The sequence below is a fragment of the Argopecten irradians genome, chromosome 7, assembly GCF_041381155.1.
Source record: "Argopecten irradians isolate NY chromosome 7, Ai_NY, whole genome shotgun sequence".
Lineage (NCBI taxonomy): Eukaryota > Metazoa > Mollusca > Bivalvia > Pectinida > Pectinidae > Argopecten > Argopecten irradians.
Window position 1 is genome coordinate 19,884,816 of NC_091140.1, and position 22,135 is coordinate 19,906,950.

The following is a 22,135-nucleotide window of genomic DNA, read 5'->3' on the forward strand; positions in this document are numbered from 1 at the left end:
CCATTCGAACGCACTCACCACCTCTGGCCTATATCAGCCATTGTTCCGTACCTCGTGACTCAGATTTTGGTATCTCGCGGGCGTTTGAAAATAACGTCAGTTCAATGAAGCGTTTTAGACTTTTCGAATTGTTTCAATATCTGTCCAGTATAAATCAAACTCACAGTGGAATAACTTTCGAATACACACAGGTAGACAAACGCAGAACACTTTTCTTTGACAGAAGCTATTTAGAAGTAAGAAGGATGTGATTCTTGGTTTAACTTTTCGTATGAAAGCTGAATCTACAAACTCAGGTAAGTTTGATTGCTACAAAAATATCATTTGATAAATTACACTATTACCATATTATGCTTTTTTTGGGGAAAACTATTTCCGTTCATTTTTACTGAAATCATACAAAAAGAAATATGAAAATATTATATAAATCACTGCGATAATAACGGATAACAAAAGACTTTATTTTGTTCTCATATCGTCGCAGACAGCTAGTTTTTATAACCTGTCTAGAATCCCAAGTTCCCTTGTTCTTTACTTAGGATTTACTATGGATGTTTCTGTATGCTCTGAGTAAAATTTATGGAATTTAAGAAGTGGCATATAGCTAAGCAAATTGAACATCAATTGAGGGTATTGTAATTGCGAAGTAAACATGATCGTATATTGTTTTAACAAACCAAACCCTTAAATTGGTGTTTATTTCATCGCAATATACTGTAACAATACTTATTGTTGAGTTTAATCTAATTTCGCGAATATCACAATGATTTTCAATTGATGAAAATAAATCGTCTTAAAAATGCTACAAATTCAGGTAAAACGCTTGTTTTTAAAAACTATAACTAGTGAAAATGTATTGGCGTAAGAAGCCGTTTGGCATGGGAACGTAAATCTAATTTCAATAGAAATGCCATGAAATTAAAGTAGAAACTTTTAAGACGTGCACTATAATTATTTTATTTTGTTGCATGTAGGATCGAAGTAAGACACTTGGTCTTTCAGATTCCTTGTATGACATTATCTACATATTATTGTAAGAAAGTTTCCATACAAAAATGAAAGATTTTTTTAAATTTTAAACATTGCCTTTAAACTCTGTCTAATAGTTCATTTAAATAGAAACTGTAATGAGATAGTCTTTATTTTCAGTCGACGATGCATCTATTTTTAACTACGTTAACCGTACTCCTACCAGGGCTTATTTATGCTGTTCCGATCAACCGGGAGAGTTTTGGTGCGTAAGCGACATACAATTGTATATAACTTTCAACCATTGTTTACACATGTATCAGACAAATGCCTGCATCAAAATTTTACATAATTATAAAAATACCCAGTCATGTTACTTTATGATTTGACTACTAAATTATACTTATACGCTATACATAATGTTACATATCAATAATAAACATGTTATAACCTCTTTTATAGATTATTATGTTTATGCGTGTAACTACAATTTAAGCATAAGCAGGAACAAATCTCAAAATACATGCAAGTATAAATGTAAAAAACTGACATTATAAAGCTGAACATGGTACTATTTGTAAAGTGTAGCGTTATAATAACATTTCTCACGATTATCTCCCCTTCCAAGGTCTGAGATGCGATCGGGAGGTATCGCCAAAGGGAGATAACTACTTCGTGTTGCTGGTGTTTAACACTAAGATCGATATGCCGTGTCCACCCGGTACCCTGTATAACAAAGCCGTGTGTGACTGTGACCTTCCTCCTGTCGGTGAGCTTGTTACATACCATTATGTTATGCTGTTTGTGATGATAATGATTTCACTGATTTTGGAATATATCATATATATTGATATGCCATATATATTTATTGGAAAGATGAAGATTTTTCTTCTATAATTATATAACAATATACATGTATATGAATTATGTAAAATTATAATACCAGATTATTGCCCCTTATTTGAACTTTCTAATCGGAGAGACAATTATCATCAGGCCAAATATTTGCAATGATTTTTATATATTCTACAATAATGGCGAATCGTTGAGATATGCTTTAACTACCAATTCAGCTTTGATATATCCTATGGTAAACTACTAGAAAAAAAGTTGTTTTTTATTGCCAGAAGGCATTTATACAACTATTGCATTGCGTTTGGATTGGTTATTTAGAACCATAGAAAAGTATAATCTTTTAAGCATGTTGGGTTTATACAGAGGTGGTCCCTACGGCGGTTTGTTAATTTATTAACACCATCAACAAGATGTATCATCTCAAATTTCAGGTCAGACAACAAGCAAACCTACTGTTACCCCGACCCAGTCAACGGCAAAATTAAACAACGTCATGACAGTTGCACCAGAACAAACATCAGAAGAGAAAATTATAACATCTACATCGGTGAAACCAACAACAGAAACAACAACATCAGTAACGTCCACTACAACCACACCGACAACAACAGAAATGAAAACAACAACGACACCAACAACAACAATGAAGCCAACAACGCTTCCGACAACAACAACAACAACAACAACAACAACAGCACCAACACCAACGATTACTACGACGACGACAATGAAAAGCACTAGCAAAACCACTATTACTTCTACCACTCCTAAGCCAACAACGACTTACAAAACGACAGAACCAACAAAAGCAACAACAACAGTCGCGCCCACAACGGAAAGTACGACTCCAGTGACTGTGCCCCCGTCGACCGACACCACAGGTATATAAATGTCATGTTCACTATCAAGTACAATTTAGGCTTAATGAACACGACCCGCTTTGTCAAAATTACAGATCTTGCAACGTCTTATGAGATAACTAACAATGGAACCAGTTGTTTCAGGCGTGGTAGCGTTATTCCTACTATTATGAATACACCAACTATACTTTAAAGTCACATTTTAATTCGTTAAAACCCAACTAGTTTAGGTAAAATTGATAGCGTTGAAAAAACTTTAATTCACTTTCTGATTAATACCACCCGGAAGGCAGTGTAAACGCCAAATATGTTATGCATACTCGTGTTGATTGCTTCCTGTGTCATGCCACATTTAAAGATGCCCACCGCCGACAAATGGTATTTTTTCACTATCAAAAACAGAAGAAGACGATTTAGTATTTTTTCTTCAGTTACAAAAGTTACTTACTTTACACCATTACCAACATTGAAAAGTATGAGCTTCTAATTTTACTTCAAGTTAAAATTATGAAAAATTCCTTGGCACTATATCCTATATGGAATGAAGTACTGATTGCGCATGCACCAAAGGCAAAAAAAATCATTTATATTATTTTTTGTGTTAATTAGACATATATATATATACGATAATACACCAATTATTATTCAAATAATGAATATCATTTATGCTCTGTCGGCGGTGGAGCATCTTTAAAGCATGTCGATTTTCCCTAGACGTACTTATATGTCGTTGCCAAATAAAACCTATTTAACTGATATATCAAAGGTGAGACATGGAATTTGTTTTATGCATTACACTCTTTAGATTATATCAACGTTCATTTGTATTTATATATTTTACACCATTACGCCATGACAAGGGAAATCTCCCTTATACTGTCTGCCGTGCCCGATAAGGATATTCCCCGGGGGTTACGGAAATAACCACCGTTGTTCTGTATACCTGTATAGTCTGTTCCCCGGGGTGGTTTGTTGTGGTTTACAGAGATGTGTATCTGTTAGCATTGTAATGTTTACAAAATGAACGACGGTATGTATGTAGGAATGGCTCTATGACTCATATAAACTGAGTTTAATGCGATACATTGATTCCAGATGTACAGTCATATCATGTCCTGAATATTAATGTATTTGAATATTTCATATCAAGAATCCAATGACGCCGTATATTCTGTGCAGCAAACAAATCATTTCAGTTTTCTATAATGATAAATCGGATATATGTTACAACCGCTACAGTTTTTACCTTCACGTTGGATATTACAAATACAATACTTAAGAAAGATCATTGATATTTGACTGCTTATTTTTTTTTTTTTTTTTTTTTTTTTTTTGAAGTTTGTTTAATTAATGTAATACTGTACCCTCAGCGTATTTGTCTCTTTATATTTTTTAAAACTACTTTTTCTTCTTCTTTATTTTAAAAATAGATATATTTAAACAACACGACATAGACAACGGATATTTGATCCGCAGAAATCATTTCAAATAGAAAAATATAATGTTTAAAATTATGTATTTCTTGATATGCATGTATAGTCAAGTTCACGTATTTTCACATTTCTGTGTACATTCATAATGTGCGATTTTTTTGTTTTGACATTGTTTACTCAGATGATGCCTTAAATGTTGTATACTTTGACAAAATAACAACTGATTCTATTATTGTTGTTTTTTAAAGAAATTATTTAGTATCGCGAGACCAAAATAATTTTCAGAATAAGGATAAAGAGGAAGATGGCATCCATGGTATATTAGATAACATTTAGTGTTCTCTAACAGGAGGTTCATTAAAGATAATCATGTACAATCTGATTAAAACCATGCAATACTTTTCACATTTTTAAATTTCTTTATTATTTGTCTAGTTTTTAATATAATAGGTCAAAGGTTATGTTTTTCTGCATTCATTAGTATGTCCATTCAGGGCCGACGGGAATGGGTTTATTGAAAATATCCCTGGATTTGGAGATATTTACAGCGAGTGTGGAAGTGGGTTGGAATTCATTCAGTTCAAATGTGGATGTTTCAAGAAAGGTATATGAGATGATATTTGATATGTATAATTAATGTACAGGTTATGTAGTTATCGTTTGGGTTGATACATGTATATCAATACCATTATAAGTTTAAAAAAATGTACAACAAAACAGTATCCCAGTCCTGATACATGTAAATTGACCAATCGTCAGACGTACATAACCATGCGTCGAGCTCGCACGCGCTCGTTTTTGCATCAATTGTAGGAACTAACTTTAATTCGTAACATACACAAAAATGCACGTGCAGTTTGATCGACAGTTAGTGATCAGGCTATTTGAATGCATGTCTCTCGTTTTCATTTAAAATAAAATGTTTCATGCTTCAAACTATTAATACAAAACTGCTAATCCGCATTAAGGACCAGAACAACACAGTTTTGTCAGAATATAGTCTGTACCTGTTGATATTACTCCAGAATACATGGCGATAATAGATAATGAGGTGTTGAACAACATCACTGTAACCCTTTGATGTCCCACCTATTAATGCCTAAGTAATGTCATGTGAGAATATGCGATTATACCAGTAATTGGCGACTTGCTCATAGAAATCAATATTCTTTGAAATACCATTATCTATATTTGCTATTTACTTTGAAGGTGTGTTTACTGATCCCACATCAACACCGGTTACCACGGACACAGGTAAATATACTTGGAATTTGTATCACTTAGCAAAAAATCTGCAAATGTAATGGTGCAATCATGTTTTAGTGCAAATAAGATCTGGAACATATAACCCGAAATGGTAAATTTGCGCAATTACTATACTGACTAAATTAATAACAATTCATCCATGTAACCCTGGCACGAAAAAGTCTAAAACAAGATTACCGGTAAAATATTACTTTAATGCATAATTCATATGGCTCCCTTTACTTAGATACGGAATTTACAAACAATATTTTAATAACAATGTCACAATATATCAATTACGTCAATAATGTCAATTGTCATTTTAATATATGGTAAATACTTAGAGAAAAAAACATCAATTATTATTGAGCTCAGCTACACTTGTCCAGTTCCACACTATTTAAAAGAGTAACCAGTGGACCCCAAAAGTTTTCATATACTAATGCGTTTTGATTCAAAATAAAAAAATGACAATATACAAGATAGTAGCAGCACCATGATTTAATCTGAAAATCGATAAATCACTGTCTAATAGAAACAATGCTTGGAGACCATTTATAAATGTCTAAACGGTATAGAGCTAAATGCTTCTGAAGTGAAAGTGTCATCAATATCTAAGATATGAGATTCATGAAATTATCTTAGGATTATGTTGTTTGTAAAAAGACGTATCTATGAAGATTAACAGAGAGCGACACTCAATTACGATGTCATACAATATACCGTTATTTGATTCTTTTCATGTACATCAAAGAATCAAACTACTTTCCCATCCGAAGTATCTTCAGGCATATGATTGGTCAGTTGTTATCTTCTGAACTTCTTTCAATTTTGCAATGACGATGTTCTATTAATTCTGCAAATCTGTCTATTCAGTGTGTCGTTCCCGAAGACAAGGAACAGGCTACGTGGAGGATACTCCGGGGATAGGGAAGGTTTGGCATAGCTGTGGAAAGGACCAACTTTTCCTGAACGCTGCTTGCAAGTGCGTTCCAAAAGGTAAGCTTGATTAATGATCATTGACTCATGTCGGCCGATTGTCTTCACGGTCGAGTTCCAGAAGGTGTTCCAACTTTATAACTGTAGGTTTTTTTTTAAATCATTCCCAGCCTTAATACTTACAAATAAAATGTATTTAATTTACTAGTAACCGTTTTAGATGTTCAATCTTTTTTTTACTACAGATCAAATGACAGAAACAGAGCCAACGACGAAAGGTGTGTATAGAATTTCTTGTTAACCCGCTTTATTACACACAGAAAAAAAGTTCTTTACTTATCGACATACCATTTTTTGTTGTCTATAGCGCTGATCGATTTGATGTCAATCTGCCTAGAATTCAAAGGTTCTAAAAATTGCAATGGGTAATATTGAGTTTGAATTACTTTCAACTTGATCGAAAAAAAAAGAAATTTGTACCATGTTCATAGACATTTCCAATAGTAAGCGTGAACGTACTACGCGCGCGGACTCGGACGCGTACCAGGCGATTTCTGGGGATCGTCTCTAAAGGAAAGTTGCATTATTTGTATTTGCAATGAACGTAATTTAAAACAGGGCTCTGAATTTATTAATTATAATAGAATCAATTTTGAATTATAATTCAGACATTCTTCAGTCATTACGTTGTTTTGTCAGTATAAAATTGAGACCGACTTGCAATGTATTATACTTCATACACGATATGCAGATTACATACGTTGCAGTTGATATTGTACCTCATGTTATAAATTTGCATGTGATCAATCGTATTTTCTCTGACCGCCCATCTCTCACACGAAATCCACCCACTTTCGATAATATAATGTAGACAAACTTGTTTCTGTGTAGTACAGGCAGTACATTTATGCCTACATACAATGTTCGTCTTCACTTCTGAACATTTAGTATCAACCATTAACAAGCATTTACTAATAAATGTAAAGTAATATATTTTGTGATATAAAACAATAATTAATACCCCGCAATTTACTGGATTCTCTATATACGTAATTTGATTGCGGTAAGAGATTCCGTCGGCTAATGGTGTCGTAAAACTCAACATTCCAAAATATGCGGTGTGTTTTCTTTCGTATGTCGTACGATCACACAACTGTGTATACTCCTGCCAAATAATCAACAAACTATTGTATTCAAGTTTAAGTCCATTTCAGATTCATTTCATTATTGACGACGTTGAAAAGATATCAATTGCCACTGAGGAAATAGTAGATCAGTTAAAGTTCAACGTGTTAGCCAATCAGAATGCGTACAAAGTTTATACAGTACCCGACAACCTATTCATCATGAGCAATTAGCTTTATGTCCACCAAGAGGTCAAACTGTATAGATCTATAGGCACACTTTTGTACCATCCTAGGAACACAAGTCAACAAACTGTCGACGTTTGTGAAGTTATGGCTTTCAGACAAAATAAACTGTTTTCGTAAAACATAACAATAACTATCGTCACCAATGCTATATCGTAGGTTTGAATGGCTCGCTCAGTGCACGTGATTGTTACCGTTTGAACTCGCATATTATAATAATACATTCTTACCGTGCGTGTAGCAGTGAAGTATGGGTGTCTGTTAAATGCCAATAACAGATAGAGATTTATGTGGGTAGACGTAAGATTTACTGGCAAAATTCAAACAATCATTAGTGTTAATGCAATGGTAATGAAGGCAATTAATTGTTTCTGACATCTAGCATACAAAACCATTGTTACAAATATCTATCATATATTTCTTTCAGCAGAGATTCAGTAATGTATTATGCTTTAATTACTTTAAACTGAAACCCATATCATTTTACCGATATTGCATGTATTGATAGATTTAGTCAGATGAATTTTGGTCTTCAGGTACATTGCACTGTGGTTTAATCGTAAGTCATAATCACTCTTCACATCATACCCTGACAACCGTAATGAAATATAATCAAAAAGTTATTGCAGGTTAAATACCATTAATTTATATATGGTTGTATAAATAATCTCTTTCATTTACCAAAACTTAAAATAAGTAGTATACTAGTAATGTATGCGTCATTTATAAATATTGATGTTAGGTATGTATAATGTACATTGTCTGAGATTAGGTAGTACATAATGTATGTAAATCTCAGGCGTTGTGAAAACTCAAATGTTTCTAAAGAAATCCTGATATCGGTTTTTTTTCGGGATGAATATGATCTCAATAATAACATTTTCCTATTGTTCATTTGTTTTTTACAGATTTTATTTTGAGACGACCCCAAGAAATCGCCTTGTACTTGTCCGAGTCCGCGCGCGTAGTACGTTCACGCTTACTATTGAAAATGTCTATAATACCCGCTCTTCTCTTCCATAATATACTAGAGCAACTGGCTTTTTGGACATTGCAATGCAATTAATTCAAACAGATTCTTTCCTTACTTGTGTTTATGTCATTAGTTTATCTTGTGATCTCTATAGATATTATGACACTTCAATTTTCATTCAGATATGATTACATCTACAACAGCATCACCCACTACTACTGCTGCTACCACCATTTCCGAAAGTACAACACAGGACAACACTGCCCGTAAGTATGATGTTTTAAAACCACTGTATATCGTGACATTTACGCTGGTTCATATCTTCACAAACTGAAGTAAATACGCGCAAATTAAGAATAAGTAGTTTTAAATTTTCGCGTTCTGACTTTTAGGACTTATATGAGTCAACTAATTTTCGATATTTTGCAAATACAATTTTCGTGATAATTTCGATGTTCGCGAAATCGCGGAAATATCATCCTGCGAGGTTAGCTGGTTACTCAGTAATTCAAAGACACTGAAGTTAAACATACCAGTCGGCACTATAATCAATTGATTCTTTGATATCTGGTTTACATAAAAATAATAAGATAAAAATAACAAATATATCTTAATATCTTACTTATCGTCTCTGTCTTTATTGAGATAGATTTTAAAAGAAATAATATGCTACACAATTATGATTGTTGTATATATGACATGTTTAAAACTTTTAGGTTGTAATGATCGTATCAAAGAGGCTAATGGATTCAAAGAGTACAATATCGTCATAATGGACTGGGTGTTCTATGAGTGTTCCCCTTCATGGGTGTTCAGTCTCAGTCATTGTGACTGTGTGGATCCAGGTATGTGGTATATTCTATGAAGACCATGAATATTTCAGCATTTTTTAGATGGTTTGAATGCTAATATAATATAAGATACGGTCAGTCTAATAGACAGGGTTATCTCAACCCAAATGTAAGATTTTGGCAGGTAAACACGAGGCTTGCAGAGTGTTGACCGGTCATAATGACACACTTGAAATTATAGTAGTATCCAAGCATTTTCATTGCGCTTCATCATAGAAACCTGTAATGCGGTACATGTAGCCTTAAGACGATATCATCAACTTGTCTTGTTATTTCCCTTGCAGCCACGGGATAACCCTTTATAATAAAGTAAATGCATCATCATTGATGACAATATTCAAATTAAGCAACGAATGCAAATTAATTAAGATAAAACTAGACGAATGGCAGCGTATCAGTTTTACCTCTTACAATATACAATAATTATTACACACTGGATATATATTTACTTTCAAATTGATATTTTGCTTTAATCGCTGCTTAACGACTAATTATCTCTTACATCCCCCTAATAATGTGTACAGTACTTTACTTATGTATACTGGATACTTATTAAAATTGTCATTTTCCTTTGATCTCTGATTCACGACTAATAAGGACACGATCTTCAAACCGATCGGATGTCAGTATCAATAGTAACGGAAAGTGTCGTCGCCTGTCTGTGACAACAGGAATAAAATCAATAAATCAATCATCTTTTTGTAATAGAGATTAATCGTGCAAGGAATTCAGCTTTATCTAAAACTCATTAAGATGTACATATGTGGTTATATATGTTTCCCTGTTTTTCATTGAAGGAACAAATCCCGTTCCACCACGCGGACCACCTAAAGGTTTGTATATGTATGGTACTATTTTACTTCAAAGACCATAAACTAGATCATATTTTGCATCATCCTCAATACTATAGGAGTTACTATCACTGTATGACTATGTCATAACAAAACTGGATATGTGAACGACAACAGATGAAACAGGTAGTTTGGACCTTTGAAGTATTTTGTCCATGCTATTCAAAGACAATGATATTGTATTTCATGTTATGTATATGCAATACTGTAACATTTCATATTATTCATAGACTTTTGTTTTACTATTTCATGTTATCCATGTACAATGTTGTATTATCCAATGCTGTTCAATGACAATGCTTTACTATTCCTTGTTATACATAGATAATGCAATACTAGTATATATGGTAGGTATGCGACTCAGTGTTTCAAGACATTAGATCACATTTGATATTTATAATTAATTTATTGCATTCATACTTCGATGTATACAATTTCATTTCATAATTGTTTCAAAATAATGTAGATCTGCACTCTGATACCATTTAAATATTGTTTCATCTAATGCAATCCTTTCATAATAATCGCAATAGATCGTGACAACATCTTAACAAATCAGTGTTCAAAGGGAAGTAACTCATTAACTCATCTTCAAACGAGATTCGGGTTAAAGTCTTACTATGCGCTTATTGTTATGAACAGTTTGTATGTAAACTGTAAGTCACATCAATTCGATTGAATTTAATGGATTGTTTATATGTACTTTCATAATTGTAAACTTACTTTTGCGCACTTTATAATCAAACTAAACTCGCGAAAGGTTTCAACTATTACATTTTAGTTTTCTACGTTATATTTGAAATATTTCATTGCAATCATCCGCTAATGTTAGTATTCGTAAGCTTTTTTAATTTCCTAACGTACGCTGTTTCCATTATTTTCAATTTGAAAAATGATTAATTTCATTGGGTAAATTTGTACTTGTGTGAACATGTTGTATTATATAAACCTTGTGCTTATGTTACAGAAGTTGTTTCGACTTTATCTAATCTTCCAATTTCAGTTAGTTTCTTTTATCTGTTACATGTAATACCGTTCCATTTATATCCAGATTGTAGCAATTTTGAGATAAAAGGAACAGGATATATTGAGCACATTGCTAATTTTGGAGCTGTATATCACAACTGTCCCCCAAACCAGATATTCAGCATGAGAGTATGCGATTGTACAGGTAGGTACTATATATATGTATTTTAGACACGTAAAATAAATCACGTAATATCTTTGAGTTAATGTCGGAGATTTATTTCGTCTTTTTATTTGCATTGCAAAATTACTATACAGCATCGGAATAGTTTGTTAGATATTTGAAATAATTTATTTTTAGGTGATTTTATTTGTGAAATATTGTTAGAAGATTTACAGAGAAAAAGATAGAAGTTTATATTATTCTATTAGTGATAACACTGAAGTATCATAAGTACTTTTAAAAATTTGATAACAACTATCTACCTTTTGCTAATTTAGCTGGGTATATTTATATACTTTTACTCCATTAACTAATTATTCATGTTTAGGTGGTGGCAGTGAACATACAGATGGACATACTAGAACTGATACTATTAGATTAACGGACGCAAACAAAGTCGGTAAGTAATTACTCCGAAATTCAAATAATCTTGTGTTAAATGAAAATAATAAAAACTGTACGTCTGTCTTAATTTTCGGAATACATGTTTAACATCTTTTAATTAAAATAGCGGTATCATTTTCTATTATAGCCTTACAAAAAGGTCTTCAACATAACAAATGTTTAGTTTATGTGAAAAAATATCAATGAAATCATTAATCATTATGATTTATATTACATCGGTAATTTAATTTCAGTTTTTTGATACTGCTTGAAAATGAAACAATATTTTCATTTAATATTAGTTCAACATATTATAAGTCAGCACTATGATAAGATCATACACTAATGTAACCTGTTATTTGGTTGCAGATTGCAGTTTCGAGGCGCAGGGAGACGGGTATATAGAAAACGTCCCGGGGGTAGGGGATGTATACTATACATGTGCAAATAATCACAGATTCGTCAATGGACTTTGTCGTTGTATAGATAAAGGTAAATTTGATTTCTTTGGCGATAATCATCATAACAGAATCCTCAAAGTCACAAACACAGACTTTTGAGGGTCTACACATTGCAGCACTAAATTTGTTTATTTACTTTTCATTGTCATTCCTTTTTGGTATAATTTTGTTAAAATGAAATTGAGTATCAATAACAATGTATAATTTATGTTTTGTTTAACAAAACTAGATACGATTGGTATTCATGTATTTATCAATTATCGTCATATTACCACCATATTTTATTCTAATCTTGAATTCTTTTACTGTAGGTATAACGGTTATTGATGAGACAAACAACAATCCGAAAACTACACTCAGCCCCACTGCAACTTCCAACAGAGCAGGTTGGTTAAAATTTCCAAAATACATTCCAGTGTGTACCTTTTCGATAGAGAATCATTTGGTCCTTCAAATAAGTTTGTCTTTGACATAAGTCTCCGCATATGGCATAGCAAGAGACACGCGCCTTTCATCTGTCAAATTTGTTTCGAAAATACATAATGTCACTTGCTAGTAGAGAGTGCGGCGAAAGCGCCGAAGGCCAATTCGTGTAGCGAACACTTGTGACAGAGGTGTCTCGGTATCGTTAATCTATGTCAATCATTTAAAAAGAAGCTATACTTTGAAAAAATTCGAAATGAAAACATTAGTGAAATATGAACATTCCAATTTATTCTTAAAATACCTGAATCTTTACTTAAAAGCCGTTTAACGTGACCATTCGCTTCGGAATTTTCCGCCTGGCAACGGATCGGAGAATGACGTTGAGATATGTTTTGTTGCCGCAGTTACGTATATTTGCATAAAGTGAAAGTAATAGTATCCTGTGTTCAATATTGTTTTTCGTGTTATAAGCTCAATGCCAGTAATTCAGCAAAGCAATGATTCTAATAATTGATGATTCTAATCATAGTTTCAAGCAGTACAATTAGTCAGTAATAAGCAATAAGAACAAAGCACAAGACTGGGCTGAAGTTGGTTCCGAGTTCCAAGTTCCGTTTAAGCTAAACGGAACTCGGAACTGGTTCCGAGTTCCGTTTTACTTAAACGGAACTCGGAAAAAATGGGAGTTGAAAAATTGGGAGTTGATCGAAAACTAAATTAAAGTGGATTTACCAATATTAATCCATTAAAAAAGCCAACAGGCAAGATTTCTAATATGTCCAAAGCACATTGACTTTTTCATCTGAAATGATAGAGAATTTCTTTAAACGGAATTCGGAACTGGTTCCGAGTTTCGTTTTACATAAACGGAAATAGATGTTATTTGGAAACGTATTTAAACTAGCTCTATCACAAATTATCCATAAAAAACGCACCAGAGAACATTTGTAATATGTTCAAATTACATAAACTAAAATTTTTAAATTTTGTTTTTAAAAACAAAATCCTTAAACGGAACTCGGAACTCGGAACCAACTTCAGCCTCCCCAAGACTGAATGGTCAGATGAGATATCTTTCCGCTGTTAGAAATCCTTTATTTACATGACATATTTCTATTTAGTAACAGTTAAAACAAACCAACAATCAAAATAATGGATTAACTGCTGCGTTCTCAGATAGGCTTTGCCTGAAATTATATTATGACAAATAATACTGCACAAATGCCATATCAAGTTTTCACAAGCATCCATTGTCTTATTTTCCTTGTATAGATTTGACGACAATAACATTCCTAGCCACAACCACTTCAATCAACGATGGATTCCGTGAGTACTGTTTAATATTGTATAACAAGAAATTATAGTTGTGAAGAAACGTTCGTCACCGCGAATGTTAAAGGCCCACTACCTTTCAGGAGCAAAAAATAAAGGTTCCTTAAAAACAATAGTAACATTAGAAAATACATATCGATGGCATAAGATGAGGTAACAACACAAAACATATGCAAGATTTCAAGCGTAATATATGATAAATGTAGAGATTCATTTCGCTTTTTTGCCGTCTGGCGCAGTGATAGTCAACTACCGATCGGTATGTAGGACGACGGCGAAAAATTAAAAAATTTCTTTATTTTAATTTAATTCTTTAGAAGATGATGATTGGTCATATTAACGATAAGTTAATAACTTTTGCGACTCTACAAAATTATCGATCTCGTTTAACTTTCGCATTTTAAGAATTAAAAGCCGTTTCGGAAAGGTAGTGGGCCTTTAACAATAATGACATAATTTAATACAATAATGGAATCAGTGGGACAACGATGAATCAATGTTTTAGTCCAAGAAATACTAAAAGAGTTCTAAACAACGAAAGACAAAACCTGCAAATATTTTATGATATATTGCAACAGTAAATGAATTATATGTCTGATCAATCAACTTTAAGAACAAAAGTAATGAGTATGATCAGTTTCTGACGGGAAAAATATTTATATTGTTTTAATATATGCACTTCACATATGATTTCAGAATGTAAAAACAGAAAGAAATCTGGACATGGATATTTAGAATATTTTGAATCTTTGAGTGACTGGGTGTTCTTTGGGTGTTCTACCAGACAAGAATTTAGCATCACAGAGTGCGACTGTGTTACCAAAGGTGAGTATCAAGCACAGTGAATCCTGGTTTTACCGACACTCTATGGGACCGAGAACATGTAAATGTGTCGGATAAGACAGGTGTCGGTAAAATCAGTGGCCGGTGTTATTCAGAACTCGAGATCATGAAACAGTCTTAGACTGAAGTTTTTGCTTAGCCAATAAAATGATGTCATATTTTTGTAACGTCATCTGTATTTGGCTAAGGACTAAGTCTAAAAACTTAGGACTCTTTTTTTGGAGTTAAGTCAAACGTTACATGATCTTGGGGTCAGGCTTTGTGTTTTCACTGTAACGCATATCAAAAGGACATACCGTTGTTCCCAAAACGCTGTGTAAAATGCTCCTTTAAAATCAAAGACTACTTTTTAATAATACTAGTTGAGATATATTCTCATCATTTATGTCTAACATATCAAAAATGTTAATTGGTTAATGCAAAAATGCACCTTATACCTCCAATAAGAGTTAATTCTATTCACTCCTAAACAAATTTTACCTCTCTTTAATGTTGTTTCTAGATATCTCGTAATGTGTTTATACTATTGTAGCATCTTTTTACTGTTTTAGAACATATTGTGTCAATCAAGTTTTCAAGAAAGCTGATTCTAGTAAAATACGTTTAGGTAATTATTAAATATTTATTTACGCAAGTCAGTTGGTCAGACACATTATGTATAATGATATGTTTTCTAAAATTATCGTCTTTTTCAAATTTTAATTTCAGGTGGAAATGTTGCCATACCAAAGCCAACTACAGGTAGGGTCTCTGACTGCATCACATATACTTTTAGAGTTTCCATATCGGGATAATTAATGTATACGTTGGAATAAGTGTCTTTAGAAATATACACAACTCTCAAACATGTTATCAAAATATGAAAATATTAAAACTGTTTGCAAAATATTCTAACCTATTAGCATTTTGTAGATTGTAATCTGGAAAGCAAGAGGAAATGGATTTGTAGAGTATATTCCGGGATTAATATGAAAATATTAAAAATGTTTGCAAAATATTCTAACCTATTAGCATTTTGTAGATTGTAATCTGGAAGCAAGAGGAAATGGATTTGTAGAGTATATTCCGGGATTAGGAGATGTTTACAGTGACTGTCCTCCGTCACAGCTGTTTTACTCCTCTTTGTGCGCGTGTGGAGGTTAGTGACACAGTAGCGATTGTCTGGATCTACATATATACATACATTGACAATGCAGATCGAATTTCTATTTAATATAAGATATTGCGATTTAAGTCTGACACTCTATCATGCAAAGTTAGAGGACATCAATAACGCTACTAAAATCGGCATTTGACTATCGGCCCGAGAACATTTGATTTGCATCTGCTTTTAAAAAATAGATTTAAGATTAAAATAAAAACCATAACAGACTATATATCGAAATAAATTATGTGAAATAAATAGAAATCTATTCCCAACTCACATTACGAATATGAAAGTTGGTTATATTTATGTTTCTTGGTATGTTTTAATCAGGATGTATTTTTATTTCTTTTCATATGTCATCAACAGCAATTGGATCTGGCAAAAATGATATTGTCATCACTATAACCGACCAAAACCGAGTTCAAAGTAAGAGATTGTTTTACTAATCTCTTTTCGATGAAGTCAATATTATTTCATACAAAACAATATTTAGTCAACATAAACTGTTGAATTTATCTTTATCCAATCTAATACAAATGACAAGTTTGTGTTTTTCATATTAACGTTTGTTTAATTGTTTTTTCTAAAATGTAATATTTAACAGGTTCGATTTAATTGTTTTTTTTTTTTAAGTTTTACCATAACACTATCTTGTAAAACATATTATATTCATATTGCGTTCTTGAAAGTAGATAACATCAATCGATTTATTACAAGACACTATTCACTTGTATCAATTATGCTTTGTTTCAAAGATAGGATATATATAATACTGTAATTAAATGTCCTCAGTTGTTGTGTCAATATAACATGTTAGCTAAACAACTACAGATGTCACAGCCAATTTCCAGTACTTACCACGTACAGCCTATCAAACGCCATCTGGCATTCCATAGTCAGATAGCATATTATTCTTGTGCCATCGGGTGATGACGTAGTCCTCGAAGACCTAAACTTTCAATTGACGGATCGCCAGCGGTCAATCAAACTGCCCATATATTACACGAGACGTTGTATTTTGTATTGTAAATGTTACGACGCTTGCTCAGACATTCCAGGTGAATGTGCACTTCTGATTACGAGGCGTAACTAGATACTGTACTGCCTGGCGATTGGTCAATACAGTTTTTTGCTTTATTTCATTACATTTTATAAAACAAAATCAATGAATTGTCATCATATTTCGATTTATTGCAATTACAAAATCGTCATCTTAAAAAAGCAGTAACAGCTACGAAACAACTACAATAACGCGTTAAGATATTTGGGAAAACTTATGCAAATTTATCATTTATTCATATTTGAAGAGTATCTAAGTGGGGTATACCGACAGTTTGACAGATATCTAACAAACGTGGTCTTCCAGAAGGTGAAATGTTTTAAAGTCTAAAATATTTTTGTGTACAATATCACTTCAATCAATACCCATTTCAGAGGCTTTCTGAGTCATGAAATAATCAAGGTTATTTTTTTTTTGAACTTATAATGCTCGTTGTTTGTATAGATGTTTTTCAGTATTTTTTTTTCTTTATAAAATTTTCTTTGTACATCACAGACTGTGCATTCGAAGAGCGTGGGGACGGATTCGTTGAACATGTCGTTGGACTTGGTCTAGTTTATCACGACTGTTCTGGAAGTGAACGATTTGTATCTGCGTTGTGCAAGTGTATAGACAAAGGTACGCTTTTCAGAGACATATTATACCAAAGAACATCAGTGATGTTTATCATCATTTCGATGGAAAATCAAGTATATTAATTGTTTACATTAACACAAATCAAGGATTAATAAAAATATAAACTTTTAATTTATTTTTCATCGAAAAACATTTATACTGTTATGAATCACTTTTTAGATATGAATCACGTTTCTTAAAGTGGCCGAAGAAAACTCACGTGTAACCCTTGACTTTCTTACGTCTGTGCGGGATCGACCCGGTCTGTGAAAAGTTATCTACAAACCCGACCACAGCGGGGGAACAGTTTTAACTTTACAATTACATATTATTATCATATTTTGGTGACATTGTTTACAGTTAAAGCATCATTTAATAATCAGATTTACGACCAGTCATTAAGTCAAATCCTTTACGGGTTTGTTCATGTTATATAATTATTTTGTTTGTCTATATAAGCTGTTTTCTCGACAGTATTACCAAATGGTTTATGGTGATTCATTTTGCGTATGAGTTTTGAGAAAAAATCAGTATTGAAATAAGAACAAAACGTCTGCCTTTTTTATTCGATTGTAATTGTCCAGAGAGTAAAATTGGATCGATTTTACTTGATTAATATTATTCTGTTGTCTTTGTTTCAGATACTAAAATCATTGATAACTCTTCCCCATCGAGGACTACAACTACACCAAAGAGTACTGCGGGTAAGAGTTGGTAAACGATTTTGTTAGCATGTAGTATGTTGTATGGTAATCCATTTTAGACGCATATGGTGAATATAGAATTAATAATTTTGATTCACTGAAACAGTCGTAATTATCAAGCGTAGCGATACTGAAAGGAAATATTCAACTGGAACACAATACGATTAAAACTTCTCCGTCACCCCTTAATCTATTTTCCTCATCCTTTTAACATTATTGTAAATATTTGTACTTCTGTTGTTGTTTTAACTCTGTATTGTGTCATGTTTCCATCAGCGAGTACTGCAGCTACTACAGATCAGACTACGACCAGGCCAGGTAAGATCCTCAATCTAGTTGCATTTAGTTATGTTTTATTTTACAATTGATGTTAAATCCATATAAATGCACTAATTATTTGAAGCATTTAAAGTTCTTGATGTGTTTAAACTTAAATATCTACAAACTAGATATAAATATAAGATAAATATATACTCTTATCGATACAGCCTACTGTAAACATAGAAGTTTACGCGAGCGGGATATATACGGTAATTGCGCAAGGGTCGCTTTATCTAACGCGAAAGTTTAATGCAAGTAAATCGCGAAGTTAAGCGCTCGTAAAAAAATCCACGTTTACAGAATACGACGAGGAAATATAAAACCACTACAAAATATAATGTATATTGAATCAATTATAAGTTAGTTTATTTATCCGCCATTGCTCTACAAAGCTAATAATAGTTTTTTTTTTTTTTTTTTTTTTTACTTTGTTCTTACTTAATTAACATAGAGTTCTCTACGGTTCCACCAACCTCCACAGCAAGTCCACCGTCTTCTACCGGTACTGTTATTACCAATAAAGGTAAGCTGTTTATTGTATGGTACCTGTTATTATAGGGTCAAGGCACATGTAATATACGCAGTATTGAATTAAATCAACTAAAGTTTCGTTTAGTAAATATGAAGTTGTGTTCACGTAACTCAAATTTCTTTCAAATAACTACGCTACTTAAAAGTGTCAAAATACAATGAAATCCATATTAAATCACTTTTCTTCGAATTCCAATCCATTACATTACGTTTTCAACCAAACTAATATGTCGATGCCAAATAAAATGCATCGAGTCGGTCATCTTTGATCATAGTACATGTAGTCCATTTCAACAACGAACCATTAGTATTGTTCGGTTGACACAACGTATACCGTTACAACTGATACGAACCTGCAAATGAAACGCGTGGACAGTATATTGATGGTGATTTACTATTGACCTTTTATAGATTGTATATATGAGCAAGTTCCCGGTGCTAGGCGTGAGTTCCGGACACCGATGGCGTGGATGCCAGGGCAATACATGTACTTTTCGTGTAACATAGGACAAGAATTCGACATTACGGCATGTAGCTGCGTAGACGAAAAAGGTATCCGACACTGTAAACTGATTGAACAGAAATTTCAAATAGGATAAGAAAGAATGCCATATCATAATACAATCTCTTTAATTGCAAAATAGCATATACTACACTCAAAGAGAACAATATCCTATTAACCAAAAACATCTATTATCTCATATAATGGTCTATTTCATTTCATCTTCTAGCCAACTATGTAAATGTGTATTCAAAAGTGCTTGTTCATAACTTTTGAAACTTCCTGGTTGATGGTTACTTACAAAGACGTCTACACTGTTTCCTAGAAGAAAGCTAATTGAGTAGCCGAAAAATTGAAAGTAGAGACGTTTTGAAGTTACACGTTAAAAAGGAGATACACGTGTATATTTGAAACAAAACTTGATGGTTAAAACATCTGATATTTTACCTGAGTGAAATAGTTGATACAACTACTTGTTAATGTGTCTAGTTTCCAAAATGTTCTGTGTAAATTATGTATCAGCACTGCCCTGTGTAGAGGTGATCATTATTAATATTTTGTACATTATATATGCCTAATGCATAATGTTTGATTTTATTCCAGTTACGACGACACAACCCACTATCAATCCAGGTAATTAAGGCCGTGTATTAAACAACTATAAATGCCTAAAGTATAAATATATATGTAACAAATAATCTGTATAACTCTTTGCATTTTATGCTTGCATGTAATATTCCTTACGTTTTGCAAATTAATTTTAAGTTGATACATCGAACATTTTTTGTAACGCAGATTCATGATGCTAGGATCAGGTGTTATTTGCTACTTCAAAACATTATAATTATATATCTACGCCAACAAAAAATATATCATCCCGGAAATGTTTGGAGAGCTAACACAACAGGATAACAAACAATATGTAGATACTAACTTGAACAAATATAATCTGCTCTCGCATGATTTTTTTAAAAATATTGGGTGCAATTATGTATATTTATGTAGGATTGTTAACGACAGAATAAGTATACCAAAACATTGTATTCCATCTTTTGTTTCCACATGCATCAATTGTATTGCATGATGGTTTATTGTATAGTTGTTAATTTCGAAAGTGTCGCATTTCGCGATTTGCTCATTGCAATTTATTGGCGGTGATTTCTTTGTAGCCCATAAAAGCGTCATTTGCTTATTATGACAAAATAACACATGGCTTTTCAGCTTAGGCGTTGCTTTTTGTTTACACCGATAGATTGTCCCTTTCTTCCGTCTGCTATCGGCGACAATTACTTCCGCTTTTTGCTTTTTGGAATTGGATGGGTTGAGTTCAGCTGTGCCACAGGACAACGATATGATTATAGCATGTGCTTATGTGTCAGACGTACCTAACCTGCGGCACTCAAAGGTAAATTGGGGATCGGATAGAACAGATAAAATAATTTTCACGTTCTTAAATTTATCTCAAAATTCCAGTTGAAATGCATTATATTAGATTAAATTTGTAAATGATATTATGATATCTTATGCATGTATATTATGTTTTAAAGAAGAGGAAAGCTAAATATAGATTATATCTTCGAAACAAATCCCGTTACTGCTTTGTATCTATTCGTGTTTCCTTTTACACCAAAGGAACTAGTTAAAGTCACAATGCCTTATATCATATTCAGGTCATAGGATCATTAAACATTCTTAAGTCTATAACAGTTTTAAGTTTAGACTTAGCCAATCACAGATGACTTTACAAGAAGTTACGTCATTTTATTGCCTAAGCAATAACTGAATTCTAAGACAGTTTTACAGGTACTGCGTACAGGTATAATAGATGCATAATGAAGTATAGTCTGCAAGTTGCAAGTCTTACTATGTAGATAAAGCTGTTATTACATATAGTATGGGTTGACCTAAAATTATATTTCGGGAATGACTCATGAATTGTCGGTTGCTGTTGTTACTGACACAATTGCAAACTGAGTGACATACTTGCAATATTTCTTAGTTCTTTTTTGTTAAATTTGCATTGATTTCCTTTTGTTTTGACAGCCTAAATATTCCGTCCTGCAAAACAAGAAGAGTTTTCATTCGTCGGAAATCCAAAAATCAGAGTTATATTTTGTGTTTTTCTGTAACGTTTGTGATTTATTTTCGTGTGTCCTTGTCCATTGAACCAAATTATATACAAAGTTGCCATTAAAACAGAAATAAAGACATACATAACTAACTCAGTTCTCATTTTTATGTAATTATAAAATGTTTTGGAATTGGTTTATGTTG

General features: G+C 32.6%; 1 protein-coding gene across 2 annotated transcripts; it reads left to right on the plus strand.

Annotated features, from left to right (window-relative positions):
- The first annotated feature begins 157 nt into the window (after positions 1–157).
- Positions 158–22,082, plus strand: LOC138327792 (uncharacterized). Of its 2 annotated transcripts, XM_069274177.1 has the most exons (28): positions 158–296; positions 1,150–1,234; positions 1,598–1,738; positions 2,256–2,705; positions 4,599–4,721; positions 5,327–5,371; positions 6,239–6,361; positions 6,547–6,579; positions 8,827–8,910; positions 9,361–9,489; positions 10,293–10,328; positions 11,398–11,517; positions 11,864–11,935; positions 12,289–12,411; positions 12,692–12,766; positions 14,079–14,132; positions 14,835–14,963; positions 15,690–15,722; positions 16,003–16,119; positions 16,495–16,554; positions 17,684–17,806; positions 18,445–18,507; positions 18,784–18,825; positions 19,280–19,351; positions 19,771–19,911; positions 20,465–20,494; positions 21,114–21,266; positions 21,905–22,082. In XM_069274177.1, the coding sequence occupies exons 2-27, from the start codon at positions 1,156–1,158 to the stop codon at positions 21,248–21,250; spliced, it is 2,634 nt and encodes an 877-aa protein (XP_069130278.1). In that variant the 5' UTR covers positions 158–296; positions 1,150–1,155; the 3' UTR covers positions 21,251–21,266; positions 21,905–22,082. The 2 variants fall into 2 exon arrangements, with proteins under 2 accessions (XP_069130278.1, XP_069130279.1); XM_069274178.1 differs by lacking the exon at positions 4,599–4,721 and having other exon boundaries at positions 159–296.
- Positions 22,083–22,135: the final 53 nt, after the last annotated feature.

What these genes read in the sequence shown, in the direction of transcription:
- LOC138327792 (XM_069274177.1), top strand. Translation starts at nt 1,156, where the DNA reads ATGCATCTATTTTTAACTACGTTAACCGTACTCCTACCAGGGCTTATT. An exon ending in GTGCAAGTGTATAGACAAAG is followed by an intron (nt 17,807 to 18,444) that starts GTACGCTTTTCA and finishes TCTTTGTTTCAG; the next exon opens with ATACTAAAATCATTGATAAC. An exon ending in TACTGTTATTACCAATAAAG is followed by an intron (nt 19,352 to 19,770) that starts GTAAGCTGTTTA and finishes GACCTTTTATAG; the next exon opens with ATTGTATATATGAGCAAGTT.